Source organism: Oncorhynchus kisutch, linkage group LG11, assembly GCF_002021735.2.
Source record: "Oncorhynchus kisutch isolate 150728-3 linkage group LG11, Okis_V2, whole genome shotgun sequence".
Classification (NCBI taxonomy): Eukaryota; Metazoa; Chordata; class Actinopteri; order Salmoniformes; family Salmonidae; genus Oncorhynchus; species Oncorhynchus kisutch.
Window position 1 is genome coordinate 77,291,589 of NC_034184.2, and position 19,237 is coordinate 77,310,825.

At 42.5% G+C, this 19,237-nt stretch overlaps 1 protein-coding gene across 9 annotated transcripts in view; it reads left to right on the forward strand.

Moving 5' to 3' along the window:
* Positions 1–19,237, forward strand: part of LOC109899208 (RAB11-binding protein RELCH homolog) — a 70,987-nt gene that overhangs the window by 22,160 nt on the left and 29,590 nt on the right. For 6 of the 9 annotated variants that reach the window (XM_031836340.1, XM_031836344.1, XM_031836346.1 and 3 more), the window contains exons 3-12: positions 4,128–4,199; positions 4,336–4,388; positions 5,204–5,317; positions 5,411–5,593; positions 5,679–5,773; positions 5,992–6,246; positions 6,392–6,467; positions 6,624–6,719; positions 14,807–14,919; positions 15,489–15,579. In XM_031836340.1, the coding sequence (XP_031692200.1) occupies positions 4,128–4,199; positions 4,336–4,388; positions 5,204–5,317; positions 5,411–5,593; positions 5,679–5,773; positions 5,992–6,246; positions 6,392–6,467; positions 6,624–6,719; positions 14,807–14,919; positions 15,489–15,579 (1,148 nt within the window). The remainder of the gene's footprint in view (positions 1–4,127; positions 4,200–4,335; positions 4,389–5,203; positions 5,318–5,410; positions 5,594–5,678; positions 5,774–5,991; positions 6,247–6,391; positions 6,468–6,623; positions 6,720–14,806; positions 14,920–15,488; positions 15,580–19,237) is intronic. The other 3 variants (XM_031836345.1, XM_031836349.1, XM_031836343.1) reach the window with 2 other exon arrangements.

The following is a 19,237-nucleotide window of genomic DNA, read 5'->3' on the forward strand; positions in this document are numbered from 1 at the left end:
AATATGAGCAGAGAGGATGAACTGAATACGAGCAGAGAGGATGAACTGAATACGTTAAAGATCAGAGAGGATGAACTGAATACGTTAAAGAACAGAGAGGATGAACTGAATACGTTAAAGATCAGAGAGGATGAACTGAATACGTTAAAGAGCAGAGAGGATGAACTGAATACGAGCAGAGAGGATGAACTGAATACGTTAAAGATCAGAGAGGATGAACTGAATACGTTAAAGAGCAGAGAGGATGAACTGAATACGTTAAAGAGCAGACATGATGAACTGAATATGAGCAGAGAGGATGAACTGAATACGAGCAGAGAGGATGAACTGAATACGTTAAAGAGCAGAGAGGATGAACTGAATACGTTAAAGATCGGAGGATGAACTGAATACGTTAAAGATCAGAGAGGATGAACTGAATACGTTAAAGAGCAGAGAGGATGAACTGAATACGAGCTGAGAGGATGAACTGAATACGAGCAGAGAGGATGAACTGAATACGAGCAGAGAGGATGAACTGAATACGTTAAAGAGCAGAGAGGATGAACTGAATACTTTAAAGAGCAGAGAGGATGAACTGAATACGAGCAGAGAGGATGAACTGAATACGAGCAGAGAGGATGAACTGAATACGTTAAAGAGCAAAGAAGATGAACTGAATACATTAAAGAGCAGAGAGGATGAACTGAATACGAGCAGAGGATGAACTGAATACGAGCAGAGAGGATGAACTGAATACGTTAAAGAGCAGAGAGGATGAACTGAATACGTTAAAGATCAGAGAGGATGAACTGAATACGTTAAAGATCAGAGGATGAACTGAATACGTTAAAGAGCAGACAGGATGAACTGAATACGAGCAGAGAGGATGAACTGAATACGACCAGAGAGGATGAACTGAATACGTGCAGAGAGGATGAACTGAATACGTTAAAGAGCAGAGAGGATGAACTGAATACGAGCAGAGAGGATGAACTGAATACGAGCAGAGAGGATGAACTGAATACGTTAAAGAGCAGAGAGGATGAACTGAATACGAGCAGAGAGGATGAACTGAATACGAGCAGAGAGGATGAACTGAATACGTTAAAGATCAGAGAGGATGAACTGAATACGTTAAAGAGCAGAGAGGATGAACTGAATACGTTAAAGATCAGAGAGGATGAACTGAATACGTTAAAGATCAGAGAGGATGAACTGAATACGTTAAAGAGCAGAGAGGATGAACTGAATACGAGCAGAGAGGATGAACTGAATACGTTAAAGATCAGAGAGGATGAACTGAATACGTTAAAGAGCAGAGAGGATGAACTGAATACGAGCAGAGAGGATGAACTGAATACGAGCAGAGAGGATGAACTGAATACGAGCAGAGAGGATGAACTGAATACGTTAAAGAGCAGAGAGGATGAACTGAATACTTTAAAGAGCAGAGAGGATGAACTGAATACGAGCAGAGAGGATGAACTGAATACGAGCAGAGAGGATGAACTGAATACTTTAAAGAGCAGAGAGGATGAACTGAATACGAGCAGAGAGGATGAACTGAATACGAGCAGAGAGGATGAACTGAATACGAGCAGAGAGGATGAGCTGAATACGTTAAAGATCAGAGAGGATGAACTGAATACGTTAAAGATCAGAGAGGATGAACTGAATACGTTAAAGATCAGAGAGGATGAACTGAATACGTTAAAGAGCAGAGAGGATGAACTGAATACGAGCAGAGAGGATGAACTGAATACGAGCAGAGAGGATGAACTGAATACGTTAAAGAGCAGAGAGGATGAACTGAATACGAGCAGAGAGGATGAACTGAATACGAGCAGAGAGGATGAACTGAATACGTTAAAGATCAGAGAGGATGAACTGAATACGTTAAAGAGCAGAGAGGATGAACTGAATACGTTAAAGATCAGAGAGGATGAACTGAATACGTTAAAGATCAGAGAGGATGAACTGAATACGTTAAAGAGCAGAGAGGATGAACTGAATACGAGCAGAGAGGATGAACTGAATACGTTAAAGATCAGAGAGGATGAACTGAATACGTTAAAGAGCAGAGAGGATGAACTGAATACGTTAAAGAGCAGACATGATGAACTGAATATGAGCAGAGAGGATGAACTGAATACGAGCAGAGAGGATGAACTGAATACGTTAAAGAGCAGAGAGGATGAACTGAATACGTTAAAGATCGGAGGATGAACTGAATACGTTAAAGATCAGAGAGGATGAACTGAATACGTTAAAGAGCAGAGAGGATGAACTGAATACGAGCTGAGAGGATGAACTGAATACGAGCAGAGAGGATGAACTGAATACGAGCAGAGAGGATGAACTGAATACGTTAAAGAGCAGAGAGGATGAACTGAATACGTTAAAGATCGGAGGATGAACTGAATACGTTAAAGATCAGAGAGGATGAACTGAATACGTTAAAGAGCAGAGAGGATGAACTGAATACGAGCTGAGAGGATGAACTGAATACGAGCAGAGAGGATGAACTGAATACGAGCAGAGAGGATGAACTGAATACGAGCAGAGAGGATGAACTGAATATGTTAAAGAGCAGAGAGGATGAACTGAATACGTTAAAGAGCAGAGAGGATGAACTGAATACGAGCAGAGTGGATGAACTGAATACGAGCAGAGAGGATGAACTGAATACGTTAAAGAGCAGAGAGGATGAACTGAATACGTTAAAGATCAGAGAGGATGAACTGAATACGTTAAAGATCAGAGAGGATGAACTGAATACGTTAAAGAGCAGAGAGGATGAACTGAATACGAGCAGAGAGGATGAACTGAATACGTTAAAGATCAGAGGGGATGAACTGAATACGTTAAAGAGCAGAGAGGATGAACTGAATACGTTAAAGATCAGAGAGGATTAACTGAATACGTTAAAGATCAGAGAGGATGAACTGAATACGTTAAAGAGCAGAGAGGATGAACTGAATACGAGCAGAGAGGATGAACTGAATACGTTAAAGATCAGAGAGGATGAACTGAATACGTTAAAGATCAGAGAGGATGAACTGAATACGTTAAAGAGCAGAGAGGATGAACTGAATACGTTAAAGATCAGAGGATGAACTGAATACGTTAAAGAGCAGACAGGATGAACTGAATACGAGCAGAGAGGATGAACTGAATACGAGCAGAGAGGATGAACTGAATACGAGCAGAGAGGATGAACTGAATACGTTTAAGATCAGAGAGGATGAAGAGAATACGAGCAGAGGGGATGAACTAACTAGTAGAGGAGCAATGAGTCTGTCCACTACACAGACCTGTGTTATGGTGTAGGCTGATATAGCCTAGCCTATTCTAGCGTTTGTTCTCCTCGCCTCAGAACATATATGATGACTAGAGATCAATACTGTGAATAAAATGTAGTACTATTGGGATTTTTTTTCTTCAGAATTTGTTCTGTCTTATTGTTTATATGTGGCTGATAACAGGACCATGAGCTCCACATCTAAACTCATCTCTTTATGTGACTTATAATGGGCCTGTTATCTTTCCTTTTCTGAATGGCAAAATGCCAAATGTCAATTCCAACCCTTTAGCTTTGTAAGATGAGAGGTCTGGAGGATTCTCCAGGAACCATGCAGCAGAGCAAGCCTGTGGTCCCTTCTCCACAACCACATAACCTCTACTCCTCCACACCTCCCTCCCTGTGGTCCCTTCTCCACAACCACATAACCTCTACTCCTCCCTCCTCCCTCCACCACCAAGAGTGGTTTCCTCTCCCTGTCTCACGATAGGTGATAGATTCCCAGAAGGTGTCCTCCATGTTGCGTTCACCTGTCCTGTGTATTCAGATCAGTGCAGATGAAGTAAAGGAGATGAGGAGAGGAAGCCACTAGACTGTTGGGATGCAGCCTTAGACACTCATATAGACTCTCCGTTAGTCCGCTATCCCAGGATCCTCTGCTACATGCGTTCATTAGACCCCATAGTTTGTCTCCTGTTTTTATTTTTTATCCATCTCTTTATTGATTTTTTTGCCTCAGCTTCTTACAATACATGTTGTTCTTTTGGTCATTTTTTTTGTTTGTTCCTGCTCCTTGGTTGGATGCACTACCTTCCTGTGTGTTGTGATGTCACTTCCTGTCCAGTGCTGGAGTTTGAGCTACGGAAAGCCAAGGAGACCATTCAGGCTCTACGCGCCAACTTGACTCAGGCAGCAGGTGGCGTACTCAACACTTCTACTCCTCCATGTCATCCATCTCTCCATCTCTCCCTTTTTATGGAGCTTCTCTCTAGCTCCTCCCCTCTTTCACTGGGATGGAAGGGGTCATGTGTTCTGTTGCTTTGTCTTTCTAGAGAGCGACACTCGGGAGAGAAACAAGAACTACAAATCAAATCCTGAGATTCAGGTAGGCCAGACTCTCTCCTACACGTTGTTAGTCACTGTATGAAGTGCAGTTGTGGAGAATCGTAACAAAATTTAACACTTACAAGAACTTGTGAATTCAATATAGGCTTTTAATACAAACATATCAGAAGCCTAGATGGTCCGCGGAACACACACTTGTCCAGAGCACTGGCTCTGTTTTTATACACATACAACATATGAGTCCATCCCACATGCAAATGAAGTTACTTCCCTCAGTCCATCTGCCACCATTATCTTTCAATCTGTGCTTCCTGCTTGTTCACACCCAATAACGCCCATATCTGCTTTCAGTCAAGTTATAATGGTGACAGGACCTCTTCATGTCCCAAAAATAATACATGCCCATCTTATCCTATGGGCCCCCTTACGTTCAGCCTGGTGTGTTCTTTGATATGTCTGTCCTTACTAGGACTTGTAGACTGTCTATTCTGACATTCCTTCAGCATCTTCATGTCCTAAAAATATATGCCCTATGTCTATAGTCCATCCGTTGGTCATTTGGCTGACCCCCTCCTTTGTATGTCCCTCTGACCTTGGTTTGTCCAGCTGTCCTATGCTCTCATGGCCTTACTCTGGCCTCCTGTCCTATACAATAGACAATGCATTTTACCAGAATGGCAAATGCACTCTAAGTGTATCTTCCTCTTGTGTTACAGTATTATGTTCCTCCCTATATGTACATCTTGATCCCACAAGTACCACTGCAGCGAACACAATGTTTCTTCAAAATTAATGTTTGTTGAAAAACGTGACTTTTCGAGTTGATTGATGTTTCATCTGTCTCTATACTCTTAGGAACCTATCCGCCCACTGGAGAAGCGAGCCTTACATTTTCTTGTGAATGAATATTTATTAAAGAATGAGTACAAACTGTCGGCCATCACCTTCTCTGATGAAAATGATGACCAGGTAATGTTTGATTTGTCGCTCAAGTATTTAATGTGCCATATAAGGCTCTATACAGTATATAAACATATCATCCCATCTTGTTCGGTCGTTCAGGACTTTGAGTTGTGGGACGACGTGGGCCTGAACATTCCGAAGCCTCCCGATCTATTACAGATCTACAGGAACTGTGGCTCCGCCCTTCCGTCGCCACGGGATACAGTGGATGTATCCGTGGGGGTGGAGGCAGGCGAGCTCACTGGGAACTACATTGTCCAGAAACCTGATCTCTTGCAGCAGGTAATCCACTCAGACTGATTTAGTCTACACACCTTCTCTCCATTCACAATGTTTACTCAAATCTTCTTCTCTGTCGCTCTTTCAGCAGCACACTGAGATGGTTGAGGAGTTTGAGTATCAGATCAGTCTACTGAACGAGGAAAAACAGAGTCTGGCTTACCAGATCAAGAAACTACAGAGGTGTGTGTTGAGAGAGGATGGGCTCTACACTCCACCCTATGTGGTCACAGATGCTAGATTTGAAAATGTCACTGCCACAGCATGTGACCTTTATCCCTTGAACTTTGAACTGGCATTTCAGCAATCAGCACTCTGTCCACCCAGGGCCTATTCAGTCAGCGCTCTGTCCAATCCTTACAACTTTACAGCTATTCTGATTTATTTTCTCTCTCCTCCAGTGAGATCCAAAGCCTGAGAAGGACTGTGTCCCCCACTCTTCCTGACCAGGGCTCACATCTCAACTCCCTCTCCTCCTCATCCACACCTCTGGACAACGGTCAGTACCTGGACATCAGGAGAGCCTCAGAACCTGACAAACCCCACACTGAGAGCAACCCCCCCACTCAGACCATCAGTTCCCCTACACACACCTCTACACAGCCCCATGCCAAGCTGAAGTGCAGAGGGACGGTGGTGTTTGACCAGCCCAACAGGTTAGTCTGAAGATATAGTGTAGTTTCTCAGTGTGACCTGTAGATGGAGCCAGTGGCCTTTAATAAACACTCATTCTATTTCTCTTGACTGGAATGAGCTTGATTGTCGTTCACTCTCGTCTTTTCGCCTTGTGTTCATTGACAGGAAGTTGTCACCAGCGTTCCAGCAGGCCCTGTTGTCCTTTTGTAAGATGTCAGCTGACAGTCGTCTGGGGGCAGAGGTCAGAGGTCACCCCTAATCAGTCACATGACCATAGTGTCAGCTTTCTATGTTTAAGAGTATATTATATTACTATTGAAACCATTGAACTATGTAGTCCTCAGAGCAGTGAAATATCAAAATGTGTATTTCGCTCTTTAATATTCCCCCCGCTTAGGTGTCGAGGATAGCAGACAATGAGGAGAGTGTGATGCTGATGTTGGGTCGCTGTCTCCCTCACATCGTCCCCAATGTCCTCCTGGCCAAACGAGAGGTACCTCCCTCTCATCTCCCCCTCCTCCCCCATCCTCCCATCAACACGGGCTTCTTTCTGTCTTTAGTTTGGAATTCAATGTCTGTCTCCACTGTTTCACATTCTCATCTCTCCTTCTCCCTCTCTTCCACTGTGTTTCACATTCTCATCTCTCCTCCCCTCTCTTCCACTGTGTTTCACATTCTCATCTCTCCCCTCTCTTCCACTGTGTTTCACATTCTCATCTCTCCTTCCCTCTCTTCCACTGTGTTTCACATTCTCATCTCTCCTCCCCTCTCCTCCCCTCTCCTCCCCTCTCCTCCCCTCTCTTCCCCTCTCCTCCCCTCTCCTTCCCTCTCCTCCCCTCTCCTTCCCTCTCCTCCCCTCTCCTCCCCTCTCTTCCCCTCTCTTCCCCTCTCCTCCCCGCAAGCCTCTGCTCCTAGAGAATGGTTGCACACCTGTCTTTCTTTCACTCGCTCACTCATTGTCTCGCTCTGTGCAAGCCTCTGCTCCTAGAGAATGGTTGCACACCTGTCTTTCTTTCACTCGCTCACTCATTGTCTCGCTCTGTGCATGCCTCTGCTCCTAGAGAATGGTTGCACACCTGTCTTTCTTTCACTCGCTCACTTATTGTCTCGCTCTGTGCATGCCTCTGCTCCTAGAGAATGGTTGCACACCTGTCTTTCTTTCACTCGCTCAATCATTGTCTCGCTCTGTGCATGCCTCTGCTCCTAGAGAATGGTTGCACACCTGTGCCAGGTGAGTTGGACACGCCCACATTTGCATGACCTCACCTGACCTCACATCCAGGTGTAACACAGGCCCACGCCACTGGCTACAAACACACATCAGTCTCATCTGAAAGTCGAGCAGGACAAAGCCATGCTAGTATTTTGATAATGTATGAAAAAGCTTATGTTTTTTAAAATTAGTTTTATTTATTTATTTTTATTTAACTAGTTAAGTTAAGAACATATTCAGTGGGTTAACTGCCTTGTTCAGGGGCAGAACGACAGATTTTTACCTTGTCAGCTCGGGGATTGGACCTTTCGGTTACTAGTCCAACGCTCTAACCACTAGGCTACCTGCCGTTAGGGGTAATGGCTAGTTTCAGTAATTAAGATTTGCTTGTGTATATATGCGGTAGAGGGATCAATCGAGCTCGACCAAAACAATGAACATTTTTACTTCTCCTCCCCTCTCCTCCCCTCTCCTCTCCTCCCCTCTCCTCCCTCTCCTCCCCTCTCCTCCCCTCTCCTTCCCTCTCCTTCCCTCTCCTCCCCTCTCCTCCCCTCTCCTCTCCTCGTCATTGTAATGCCCAGGGGGATCCAGAATCTCCCGCAGCAAAATGATCCTACATTTAGGCTACTGTTTGTATGTATTTCACACTATGTTGAGGTAAAAACAAAAAGGGAATATACTGTTATGGATATCAGCCCCTTTCTACATGTTCATGACATCAACAATCAATCATTTTAAAACCAGACTCCAACTTCCACCACCGAAAAAGCGGTAATAGTACTGTTTGTCCATCTTGATCTTCATCTTGCAGTAACCAGTATACACTTCCTTAAAATAGTCAGAATTAATCTAAGATAGATTTCTGGAGTTGTCATTCATTTGGATGTTTTTGCAGAGGAGATCTTAGTTGTGTAATTTTCCATCTAACTAAGATGTTGTTTGCAGTATTTCTCAAAGAAAAAACTGTGCATGAAAATGAGTCGCTCCTTGTGGAATGACAACAAATACTTTATTGAAGAATCCCTACTGTTGACCAATCACTGACGAGTGGAGGTGGACTTCGGCTCTGAACTTTAGCTTGCATCCAGAAAAAAATGTATGTGTCCGAACAGCACAAAAAAAACCCACCGATGTCCAAAACGAACAAAACCCTCACAAAATGTCATCATAATATACAGTTGAGGTCAGAAGTTTACATACGCTTAGGTTGGAGTCATTAAAACTAGTTTTTCAACCACTCCACAAATTTCTTGTTAACAAGCTATAGTTTTGGCAAGTCGGTTAGGAAATCTACTTTGTGCATGACACAAGTCATTTTTCCAATACTTGTTTAGACACATTATTTCACTTATAATTCACTGTATCACAATTCCAGTGGGTCAGAAGTTTACATACACTAAGTTGACTGTGCCTTTAAACAGCTTGGAAAAATCCAGAAAATTATGTAATGGCTTTAGAAGCTTCTGATTGGCTAATTGACATCATTTGAGTCAACTGGAGGTGTACCTGTGGATTTATTTCAAGGCCTACCTTCAAACTCAATGCCTCTTTGCTTGACATCATGGGAAAATCAAAAGAAATCATTCAAGACCTCAAAAAATTGTAGACCTCCACAAGTCTGGTTCATCCTTGGGAGCAATTTCCAAACGCCTGAAGGTACCACGTTCATCTGTACAAACAATAGTACGCAGTATAAACACCATGGGACCACGCAGCCATCATACCACTCAGGAAGGAGACACGTTCTGTCTCCTAGAGATTAATGTATTTTGGTGTGAAAAGTACAAATCAATCCCAGAACAGCAGCAAAGGACCTTGTGAAGATGCTGGAGGAAACAGGTACAAAAGTATCTATATCCACAGTAAAACGAGTCCTATATCGACATAACCTGAAAGACCGCTCAGCAAGGAAGAAGCCACTGCTCCAAAACCGACCATAAAAATGCCAGACTACGGGTTGCAACTGCACATGGGGACCAAGATCATACTTTTTGCAGAAATGTCCTCTGATCTGATGAAACTGATTGGCCAAAGTGACCATCATTATCTTTGGAGGAAAAAGGGGAAGGCTTGCAAGCCGAAGAACACCATCCCAACCGTGAACCACGGGGGTGGCAGCATCATGTTGTGTGGATGCTTTGCTGCAGGAGTGACTGGTGCACTTCACAAGTAGATGGCATTATGACGGAGGAAAATTATGTAGATATATTGAAGCAACATCTTAAGACAAGACATCAGTCAGGAAGTTAAAGCTTGGTCGCAAATGGGTCTTCCAAATGGACATTGACCCCAAGCATACCAAAGTTGTGACAAAATGGTTTAAGGACAGCTAAGTCAAGGTATTGGAGTGGCCATCACAAAGTCCTGACCTCAACCCTATAGAACACTTGTGGGCAGAACTGAAAAAGCGTGTGCGAGCAAGGAGGCCTACAAACCAGACTGTTACACCAGCTCTGTCAGGAGGAATGGGCCAAAATTCACCCCAACTTATTGTGGGAAGCTTGTTGAAAGCTACCTGACACATTTGACCCAAGTTTAAATTGTTTAAGTCAATGCTACCAAATACTAATTGAGTGTATGTAAACTTCTGACCCACTGGGAATGTGATGAAAGAAATAAAAGCTGAAATAAATCATTCTCTCTGCTATTATTCTGACATTTCACATTCTTAAAATAAAGTGGTGGTCCTAACGGACCTAAGACAGGGAATATTTACAAGGATTAAATGTCGGGGATTGTGCAAAACTGAGTTTAAATGTATTTGGCTAAGGTGTATGTAAACTTCCGACGTCAACTGTACACACAAACTCTACCAAACCGTTTCGACTGGGAGCATGTGGACACCTTTAGTCTATTGCTTGTTGAAGTCCGCTATGGTCGACCTCATCTATGAGATTGTGGTGTGTGTGACACTAGTGTGTTTGTGTGTGACACTGTGGTGTGTTTGTGTGTGACACTGTGGTGTGTTTGTGTGTGACACTGTGGTGTGTTTGTGTGTGACACTGTGGTGTGTTTGTGTGTGACACTGTGGTGTGTGTGTGTGTGACACTGTGGTGTGTGTGTGTGTGACACTGGTGTGTGTGTGCGGAGGAGTGGTTGGTGGAGTCAGGTGGGCTCACCACACAGTCCATGCGATTTGCATATCACAGTTCTTGTTTTAATGATCTACTGACAGTTATGAGGAATCTGGCTTCCCACCAAAAATGTAGGAAAAACAAGATGAAGAAAAGAGATTGTTCTGCCTCGGTGGCAGGGGGTATGGACTTTGTTCTGTGTCCGTTAGACAGCCAGAATCAACACACACACACACACACACACACACACACACACACACACACACACACACACACACACACACACACACACACCTTTGTGCTCGTACTGTTTGTAGGCCTCCCACTGCCAGCTCAAAGACACACCTTTTAAGTTCTGCACTCTCCACACCATGGACACGTGACTAGGAACAAAAGACGTTTGACTTTGATGACTGACTGAATTAGTGTAACAGTAAAACTGCCTGTTCTCTTTACAATCAATACTTATACAGTGGGGCAAAAACGTATTTAGTCAGCCACCAATTGTGCAAGTTCTCCCGCTTAAAAAGATGAGGCCTGTAATTTTCATCATAGGTACACTTCAACTATGACAGACAAAATGAGAAAAAAAATCCAGAAAATCACATTGTAGGATTTTGATGAATTTATTAGCAAATTATGGTGGAAAATAAGTATTTGGTCAATAACAAAAGTTTCTCAATACTTTGTTATATACCCTTTGCATGACATAAGTATTTGATCACCTACCAACCAGTAATAATTCCAGCTCTCACAGACCTGTTAGTTTTTCTTTAAGAAGCCCTCCTGTTCTCCACTCATTACCTGTATTAACTGCACCTGTTTGAACTCATTACCTGTATAAAAGACACCTGTCCACACACTCAATCAAACAGACCCCAACCTCTCCACAATGGCCAAGACCAGAGAGTGTGTAAGGATATCAGGGATAAAATTGTAGACCTGCACAAGGTTTGGATGGGCTACAGGACAATAGGCAATCAGCTTGGTGAGAAGGCAACAACGGTTGCAACAACAATTATTAGAAAATGGAAGAAGTTCAAGATGACGGTCAATCACCCTTGGTCTGGGGCTCCATGCAAGATCTCACCTGGTGGGGCATCAATGATCATGAGGAAGGGGGATGAGGGATCAGCCCAGAACTACACGGCAGGACCTGGTCAATGACCTGAAGAGAGCTGGGACCACAGTCTCAAAGAAAAATATCCTGCGGCGCACGCAAGGTCCCCCTGCTCAAGGCAGCGCATGTCCATGCCCGTCTGAAGTTTGCCAATGACCATCTGGATGATCCAGAGGAGGAATGGGAAAAGGTCATGTGGTCTGATGAGACAAAAATAGCTTTTTTGTCTAAACTCCACTCGCGGTGTTTGGAGGAAGAAGAAGGATGAGTACAACCCCAAGAACATCATCCCAACCGTGAAGCATAGAGGTGGAAACGACATTCTTTGGGGATGCTTTTCTGCAAAGGGGACAGGCCGACTGCACCGTATTGAGGGGAGGATGAATGGGGCCATGTATCGCAAGATCATGGCCAACAACCTCCTTCCCTCAGTAAGAGCATTGAAGATGGGTCGTGGCTGGGTCTTCTAGCATGACAACGACCCGAAACACACAGCCAGGGCAACTAAGGAGTGGCTCCGTAAGAAGCATCTCAAGGTCCTAGAGTGGCCTAGCCAGTCTCCAGACCTGAACCCAATAGAAAATCTTTGGAGGAAGCTGAAAGTCCGTATTGCCCAGCGACAGCCCCGAAACCTGAAGGATCTGGAGAAGGTCTGCATGGCGGAGTCGGCCAAAATCACTGCTGCAGTGTGTGCAAACCTGGTCAAGAACTACAGGAAACGTATGATCTCTGTAATTACAAACAAAGGTTTCTGTACCAAATATTACGTTCCGCTTTTCTGATGTATCAAATACTTATGTCATGCAATAAAATGCAAATAAATTACTTAAAAATCATACAATGTGATTTTCTGGATTTTTGTTTTAGATTCCGTATCTCACAGTTGAAGTGTCACTATGATAAAAATTGCAGACCTCTACATGCGTTGTAAGTAGGAAACACTGCCGATTTGGCAGGTTATCAAATACTTGTTCTCCTCACTGTAGATGTGATATGAGTAATGTAAACATTATTAAAGTGACTGGGCTGCATCTCAATAGTCTATAATGACTTAATTTGCACTGAACATGGTGTCACTCTGCAATAGGTCGTAGTTGGCCACCCCTGGTTTAAATATGTTACCATGGTGTCACTCTGCAATAGGTCGTAGTTGGCCACCCCTGGTTTAAATATGTTACCATGGTGTCACTCTGCAATAGGTCGTAGTTGGCCACCCCTGGTTTAAAGATAGGGTTGACTTCACTGGTTCTGGAATAGAACAATGTCATGTAGGGTTCACTGGTTCTGGAATAGAACAATGTCATGTAGGGTTCACTGGTTCTGGAATAGAACAATGTCATATAGGGTTCACTGGTTCTGGAATAGAACAATGTCATATAGGGTTCACTGGTTCTGGAATAGAACAATGTCATATAGGGTTCACTGGTTCTGGAATAGAACAATGTCATATAGGGTTCACTGGTTCTGGAATAGAACAATGTCATATAGGGTTCACTGGTTCTGGAATAGAACAATGTCATATAGGGTTCACTGGTTCTGGAATAGAACAATGTCATATAGGGTTCACTGGTTCTGGAATAGAACAATGTCATATAGGGTTCACTGGTTCTGGAATAGAACAATGTCATATAGGGTTCACTGGTTCTGGAATAGAACAAGGTTGAAGTGGTGAAAGGGATATCTAGTCAGTTGCACAACTGAATGCATTCAACCGAAATGTGTCTTCCACATTTTACCCCCCTGCCTTAACCGTCGTCCAGGGAGAAGTTGTTGTGGGGTTAACTGTCGCTCAAATTCAAATGAGAATTTTCTCTATCAGTTGGTGAACACACATCACAACAGTTGTTAATCTGTCTCTGGGGCTTGTGTTGAGTGTGACGCACATCATATATGTATTTAAATGAATGACAGTTGTAGTCAGCATCTACAGACATCCAGCGTACGCTGAGGAATCATTTCAGGTCTCCCCCTCTGTTCCCCAGCCTCTCTCACTATAGACTGTCTTTAGTTTTATTTTGTTGTTCTGCCAACCCTCAGCAGGAAAATATGAAACCTTGCTGGAAAACCCTGCTGGTTTGAAAAAAGAAAATACATATTTTGAACTGTGTTTTTAACAGTGTATCCTGTAGGAAAGTAGAGCTAACCACAGTTTGACCATCTGCCCGTCCCATCCTGGAACTATGCTTTAGTTTTTGTTCTCTCTCTCTCCAGGCTGGTTCTCCTATGAACTTCACACGACCTTTACTGTTCAGTAGTAACTTGGTCTAAACCGAGGGGTACCAGTCATTCATATTATAAAACCATGAGACATTGATACATGGATGTACATAATAACTGCACATCTTTTCCAGTTAATTTGACCATCGTTCTGTTTCTGTTGAGGATTACAGTGTTGTTGTTAACTCCCTCTCTCTTAACCTTTGCCCCCCCCACACCCACCCTTGGCCTGCAAACCCTTTCTGTGCTGTTTGACTGCCCCGCCCCCTGCTTAAACCAAAGAGCCACAACTCCAAGCTGATCTCTATCCATGCCCCTCTCTTTCTCTCTCTCTCTCTCCATCCCTCTTTCTCTCCATCCCTCTCTCTCTCTCTCCATCCCTCTCTCTCATCCCTCTCTCTCTCTCTCCATCCCTCTCTCTCCATCCCCCTCTCTCTCTCTCCATCCCCCTCTCTCTCTCTCCATCCCCCTCTCTCTCTCTCCATCCCTCTCTCTCTCTCTCCATCTGTCTCTCTCTCCATCCCTCTCTCTGTCTCTCTCTCTCTAATCACCTCTCCATCTGTCTCTCTCTCCATCCCTCTCTCTGTCTCTCTCTCCATCCCTCTCTCTCCATCCCTCTCTCTCTCTCTCCATCCCTCTCTCTCCATCCCCCTCTCTCTCTCCATCCCTCTCTCTCTCTCTCTCTCCATCCCTCTCTCTCTCTATCCCTCTCTAATCCCCCTCTCTCTCCATCTGTCTCTCTCTCCATCCCTCTCTCTGTCTCTCTCTCTCTAATCACCTCTCTCTCCATCTGTCTCCCTCTCCATCCCTCTCTCTGTCTCTCTCTCTCTCCATCCCTCTCTCTCATATCCCTCTCTAATCTCACTCTGTCTCTCTCCCTCTCTCTCTCCATCTGTCTCTCTCTCTCATATACCTCTCTAATCCCGCTCTCTCTCTCTCTCCCTCTGTCTCTCTAGGAGTTGATTCCTCTCATCCTGTGTACAGCATGTCTCCACCCGGAGCCTAAAGAGAGAGACCAGCTCCTTCACATCCTCTTCAACCTCATCAAGAGACCTGACGACGAACAGAGGTTTCGGTTTTTATACCTAGGTGTTATCTCTGTGTTTCTAGACTGATGATCATAGATGATCTTGATGGTGTGTGTGTTTATTAACTACAGGTTCTGTCTGTGTGTCTATAGGTAGATGATCCTAACAGGTTGTGTCTATAGGATCATCTACCTAACAGGTTGTGTCTATAGGATCATCTACCTAACAGGTTGTGTCTATAGGATCATCTACCTAACAGGTTGTGTCTATAGGATCATCTACCTAACAGGTTGTGTCTATAGGATCATCTACCTAACAGGTTGTGTCTATAGGATCATCTACCTAACAGGTTGTGTCTATAGGATCATCTACCTAACAGGTTGTGTCTATAGGATCATCTACCTAACAGGTTGTGTCTATAGGATCATCTACCTAACAGGTTGTGTCTATAGGATCATCTACCTAACAGGTTGTGTCTATAGGATCATCTACCTAACAGGTTGTGTCTATAGGATCATCTACCTAACAGGTTGTGTCTATAGAATCATCTACCTAACAGGTTGTGTCTATAGGTAGGTGATCCTAACAGGTTGTGTCTGTATGTCTATAGGCGTATGATCCTAACAGGTTGTGTGGCGTTTGCCAGACATGTTGGTCCTACCAGAGTTGAGGCTGAACTCCTACCACAATGCTGGGAACAGGTATCTACTCCTTCCTCCTTTTCTCTCTCTTTCTCTCCTACTTCACCATCAGCCCATTTTATAGGTTAGCTGCAAGGTAATGTAAAAGTTGTATTTTTTTTTAAGGATCCAATATATAATATTGTACAGTTATCATAATTAGATTTTAGTCCAGAGAGTACAGGAAAGTTATCTAGATCTTCAATGAGACATTACAGGGATCTAGCTTGTGGACTTAATATAAAACTTGAGTCATCGGCATACATGGACACCTTTGTTTTTAAGCCTTGGATTTTTAATCCTCTAATGTTGTTATTGGATCTGATTTTAATAGCTAGCATTTCGATGGACATAACGAATAGATATGGTGACAGCGGACACCCTTGTTTAACTCCTCTTGACAATTCAAAACTCTCTGAGAAGTAGCTGTTATTTACTATTTTACACCTGTGCTATACATTTGACCCATTTTATAAGAGAATTACTGATATCGAAAAAATCCAGGCATTTATAAATAAAATACAGTATTACTTTAAGAAATGCCTTTTCAAAATCTGCTATAAATACCATTCCTGGCTTCTTATATGTTTCATGATGTTCTATTATTTCTAGTAGTTGTCATATATTATCTCCAATGTATCGTCCATGTAAAAAAACCTGTCTGATCAGGATGAACAATACCTGGTAAAAACCCTTTTAATTCTGAGTGCTATGCATTTTGCTAGTATTTTTGCACCACAACATTGAAGTGTAAGGGGCTACCAGTTTTTTAGATAGACCGGGTCTTTATATTTGCCATCTGGGTCTTGTTTTAATAATAGAGAAATCAGAGCTTCCTGCTGAGTACATGACAGATTACCATTTCTATAGGAGTAGTTAAAACAGTCTAATAATGGAGCTTTTAGTATATCAACGAATACTTGATAAACCTCTACCGGTATGCCATCAAGCCCTGGGGTTTCTCCAGACTGAAAGGGTTTAATAGCCTCAGTTCTTCCTCTGTAATGTGGCCTTCACACTGATCTTTCTGTATATTTTGTTAATTTTCAATTTTTTATATTATTTGGAAATAATTCCGTACCTTACTCTTCATTCAGTCAGAGAGGATGAGACGGAAAAGAGAACATCTGCCTCAAATAATTAGCTTAGAATTGTGTGCATTTTTCTCCATGTTCCATCCCGTCTGCTTTATTTCTGTAATAGATTACATTAGATCGTTGTTGAATAAGTTCCTCAAGTTCATTTAGTTTTTCCTCTAACTTATCTTGTGTCTCTGTAGTATCGTTTTTATTGCTATCTACCTGTACTAGTAGTTCATGGATTTCCCTTGTTAGTCTTGTCTCTTTAGCCAGAAACTGCTTTTTTTATTATTGATGAATATTGAATTGAATGACCCCTGAAGGTACATTTTAAAGGTATCCCAATAGGAGGGTTTTCTGAACCTATATTACACTGGAAAAATTCAGTTATTTGTTATTTTGTCTTAGTTCAAAATAAGTTGTTCTCCAGTAAACTTTGATCAAATGTCCAATATCTCCGTCCACGTGGAAAATCTATAAGAGTTATGTGAATACCAATTAGATGATGATCCGATCGCATTCTGTCTCTCTCCTATTAACTTTTTTAACCTTTGAAAGAGACAAGAAAGTAGTCAAGACGACTAGCTTGATTAAGTCTCCTCCATGTATATCTCACCAGGTCGGGGTTTTTTAGTCTCCAAATATCCACTAATTCTAATGTGTCCATAATATTAGTGATTTCCTTAAGGGCACGGTGATGAGAGTTTGTAGAGTGATTACCTTTAAGGCCCATTGAGGTACTTAACACTGTGTTATAGTCTCCTACCGTAATGATTAGATCATTTGTTGCCTGTAAGTTCAATAAATTGGTATAAATGTTTTCGAAGAAGTCTGTAGATCATGCTGATTTGGACCATATAGATTAATGAGCCAATTCTCTTCTTCATCCACTTTCATATTCAAAAAGATCCACCTTCCTTGTGAATCATTCCTGATTATTTGCACATTCAGATCTAAATTTTTGTTACTTAATATCATCACACCCTTTGAGTTCCTTTATCCATGACAGAAGAGTATTTCACCACCCCATTCCTTTTTAAACACAGCTTCATCTAAGGATTTATTGAGTTTCCCGTAACCAGTATATGTTATATTCCTTTTCTTTTACCACATAAAGACTGATCATCTTTTTTTATAATCTGCCAAACCGTTACAATTATAACTAGCTATACTAATTTCACCCCTTACCATAACTAGATACTATTCTCTGGCTAATTTGACCATAATTAGTGCTTGTAAAGTTACTGCCATCAGAGTTATTATGACGGTCAAAACTAGAGCTTTCAAATGTCTGATATTTAGAATTCAAGAAACAGGTTCTAGCAATATGTGTTTTATTCCCTTGCCTGTGAGTCAGGCAAACAGATGTTAGACAATTGAGACAAATTATGTGTGTAACAAATCTGAGTAGGTTGCTGTGTATGATATTGGATATGATATAATGAGTGTTTATGATGTCTGTATAAGAGTAAGACTATAATGTGTGATGTCCAAATGAATATTAACTCTGCCAATTTGCATGTTTGAGTGTCTGTGTGTGACATGTAGTGCGTATAGCATTAATATTAATAATTGTAATCCATATTGTAACACCATCATAGTTGCATCATAATTACCTTTAACAATTGAAAAACACACCTCAGCATTTCCATAGGAATTGACGTTTCACATGATCATGAAAGAGACCTTGCATTACTCTAGAGACGGCTTCACCACAGTACAAATGTATTCCGTACAATATGTTATTATTCCCCAATGCCACTATTCTGATATCTTCCCTTTGCTTGTTGTAAACCTATAGAAACTTGTAAACAAAAACCAATAAACACATGAAATTATAAAACCGTTGTCGACATTAGAGAGAGAGAGAAGAGAGCGAGATCAGGTGTGTGTATGTATAAGTCCACATGTGTAAGCAAGCATGTAGTTGAGTACGTGTGTGTTCATATCCCCTTCATAATGTTCAGATATTTTAAACAGTTCCCATACTTTTTTTTTCCGTAACCTGAAATCCCTGTAGAATTTAGTACAGCCACATTGTTATGGATCTGTCTCGGGAATAGCTGTCCAGTTAGTCCACAATGAGAAAGGCACACTTACCATCCATCCATTGTGGTCTTTGTACCGGATACAGTCTATTACAACGTTTGTTTATCTCCCTTGGTCATTGAGACTGAATTTGGTCCCTTTTAGCTCCCTTCCTCTGCTTTAAGCTCCCTTCCTCTGCTTTAAGCTCCCTTCCTCTGCTGTTAGCTCCCTTCCTCTGCTGTTAGCTCCCTTCCTCTGCTTTAAGCTCCCTTCCTCTGCTTTAAGCTCCCTTCCTCTGCTTTAGCTCCCTTCCTCTGCTTTTAGCTCCCTTCCTCTGCTTTTAGCTCCCTTCCTCTGCTTTAAGCTCCCTTCCTCTGCTTTAAGCTCCCTTCCTCTGCTTTAAGCTCCCTTCCTCTGCTTTAAGCTCCCTTCCTCTGCTTTAAGCTCCCTTCCTCTGCTGTTAGCTCCCTTCCTCTGCTTTTAGTTCCCTTCCTCTGCTTTAAGCTCCCTTCCTCTGCTTTAAGCTCCCTTCCTCTGCTTTTAGCTCCCTTCCTCTGCTTTAAGCTCCCTTC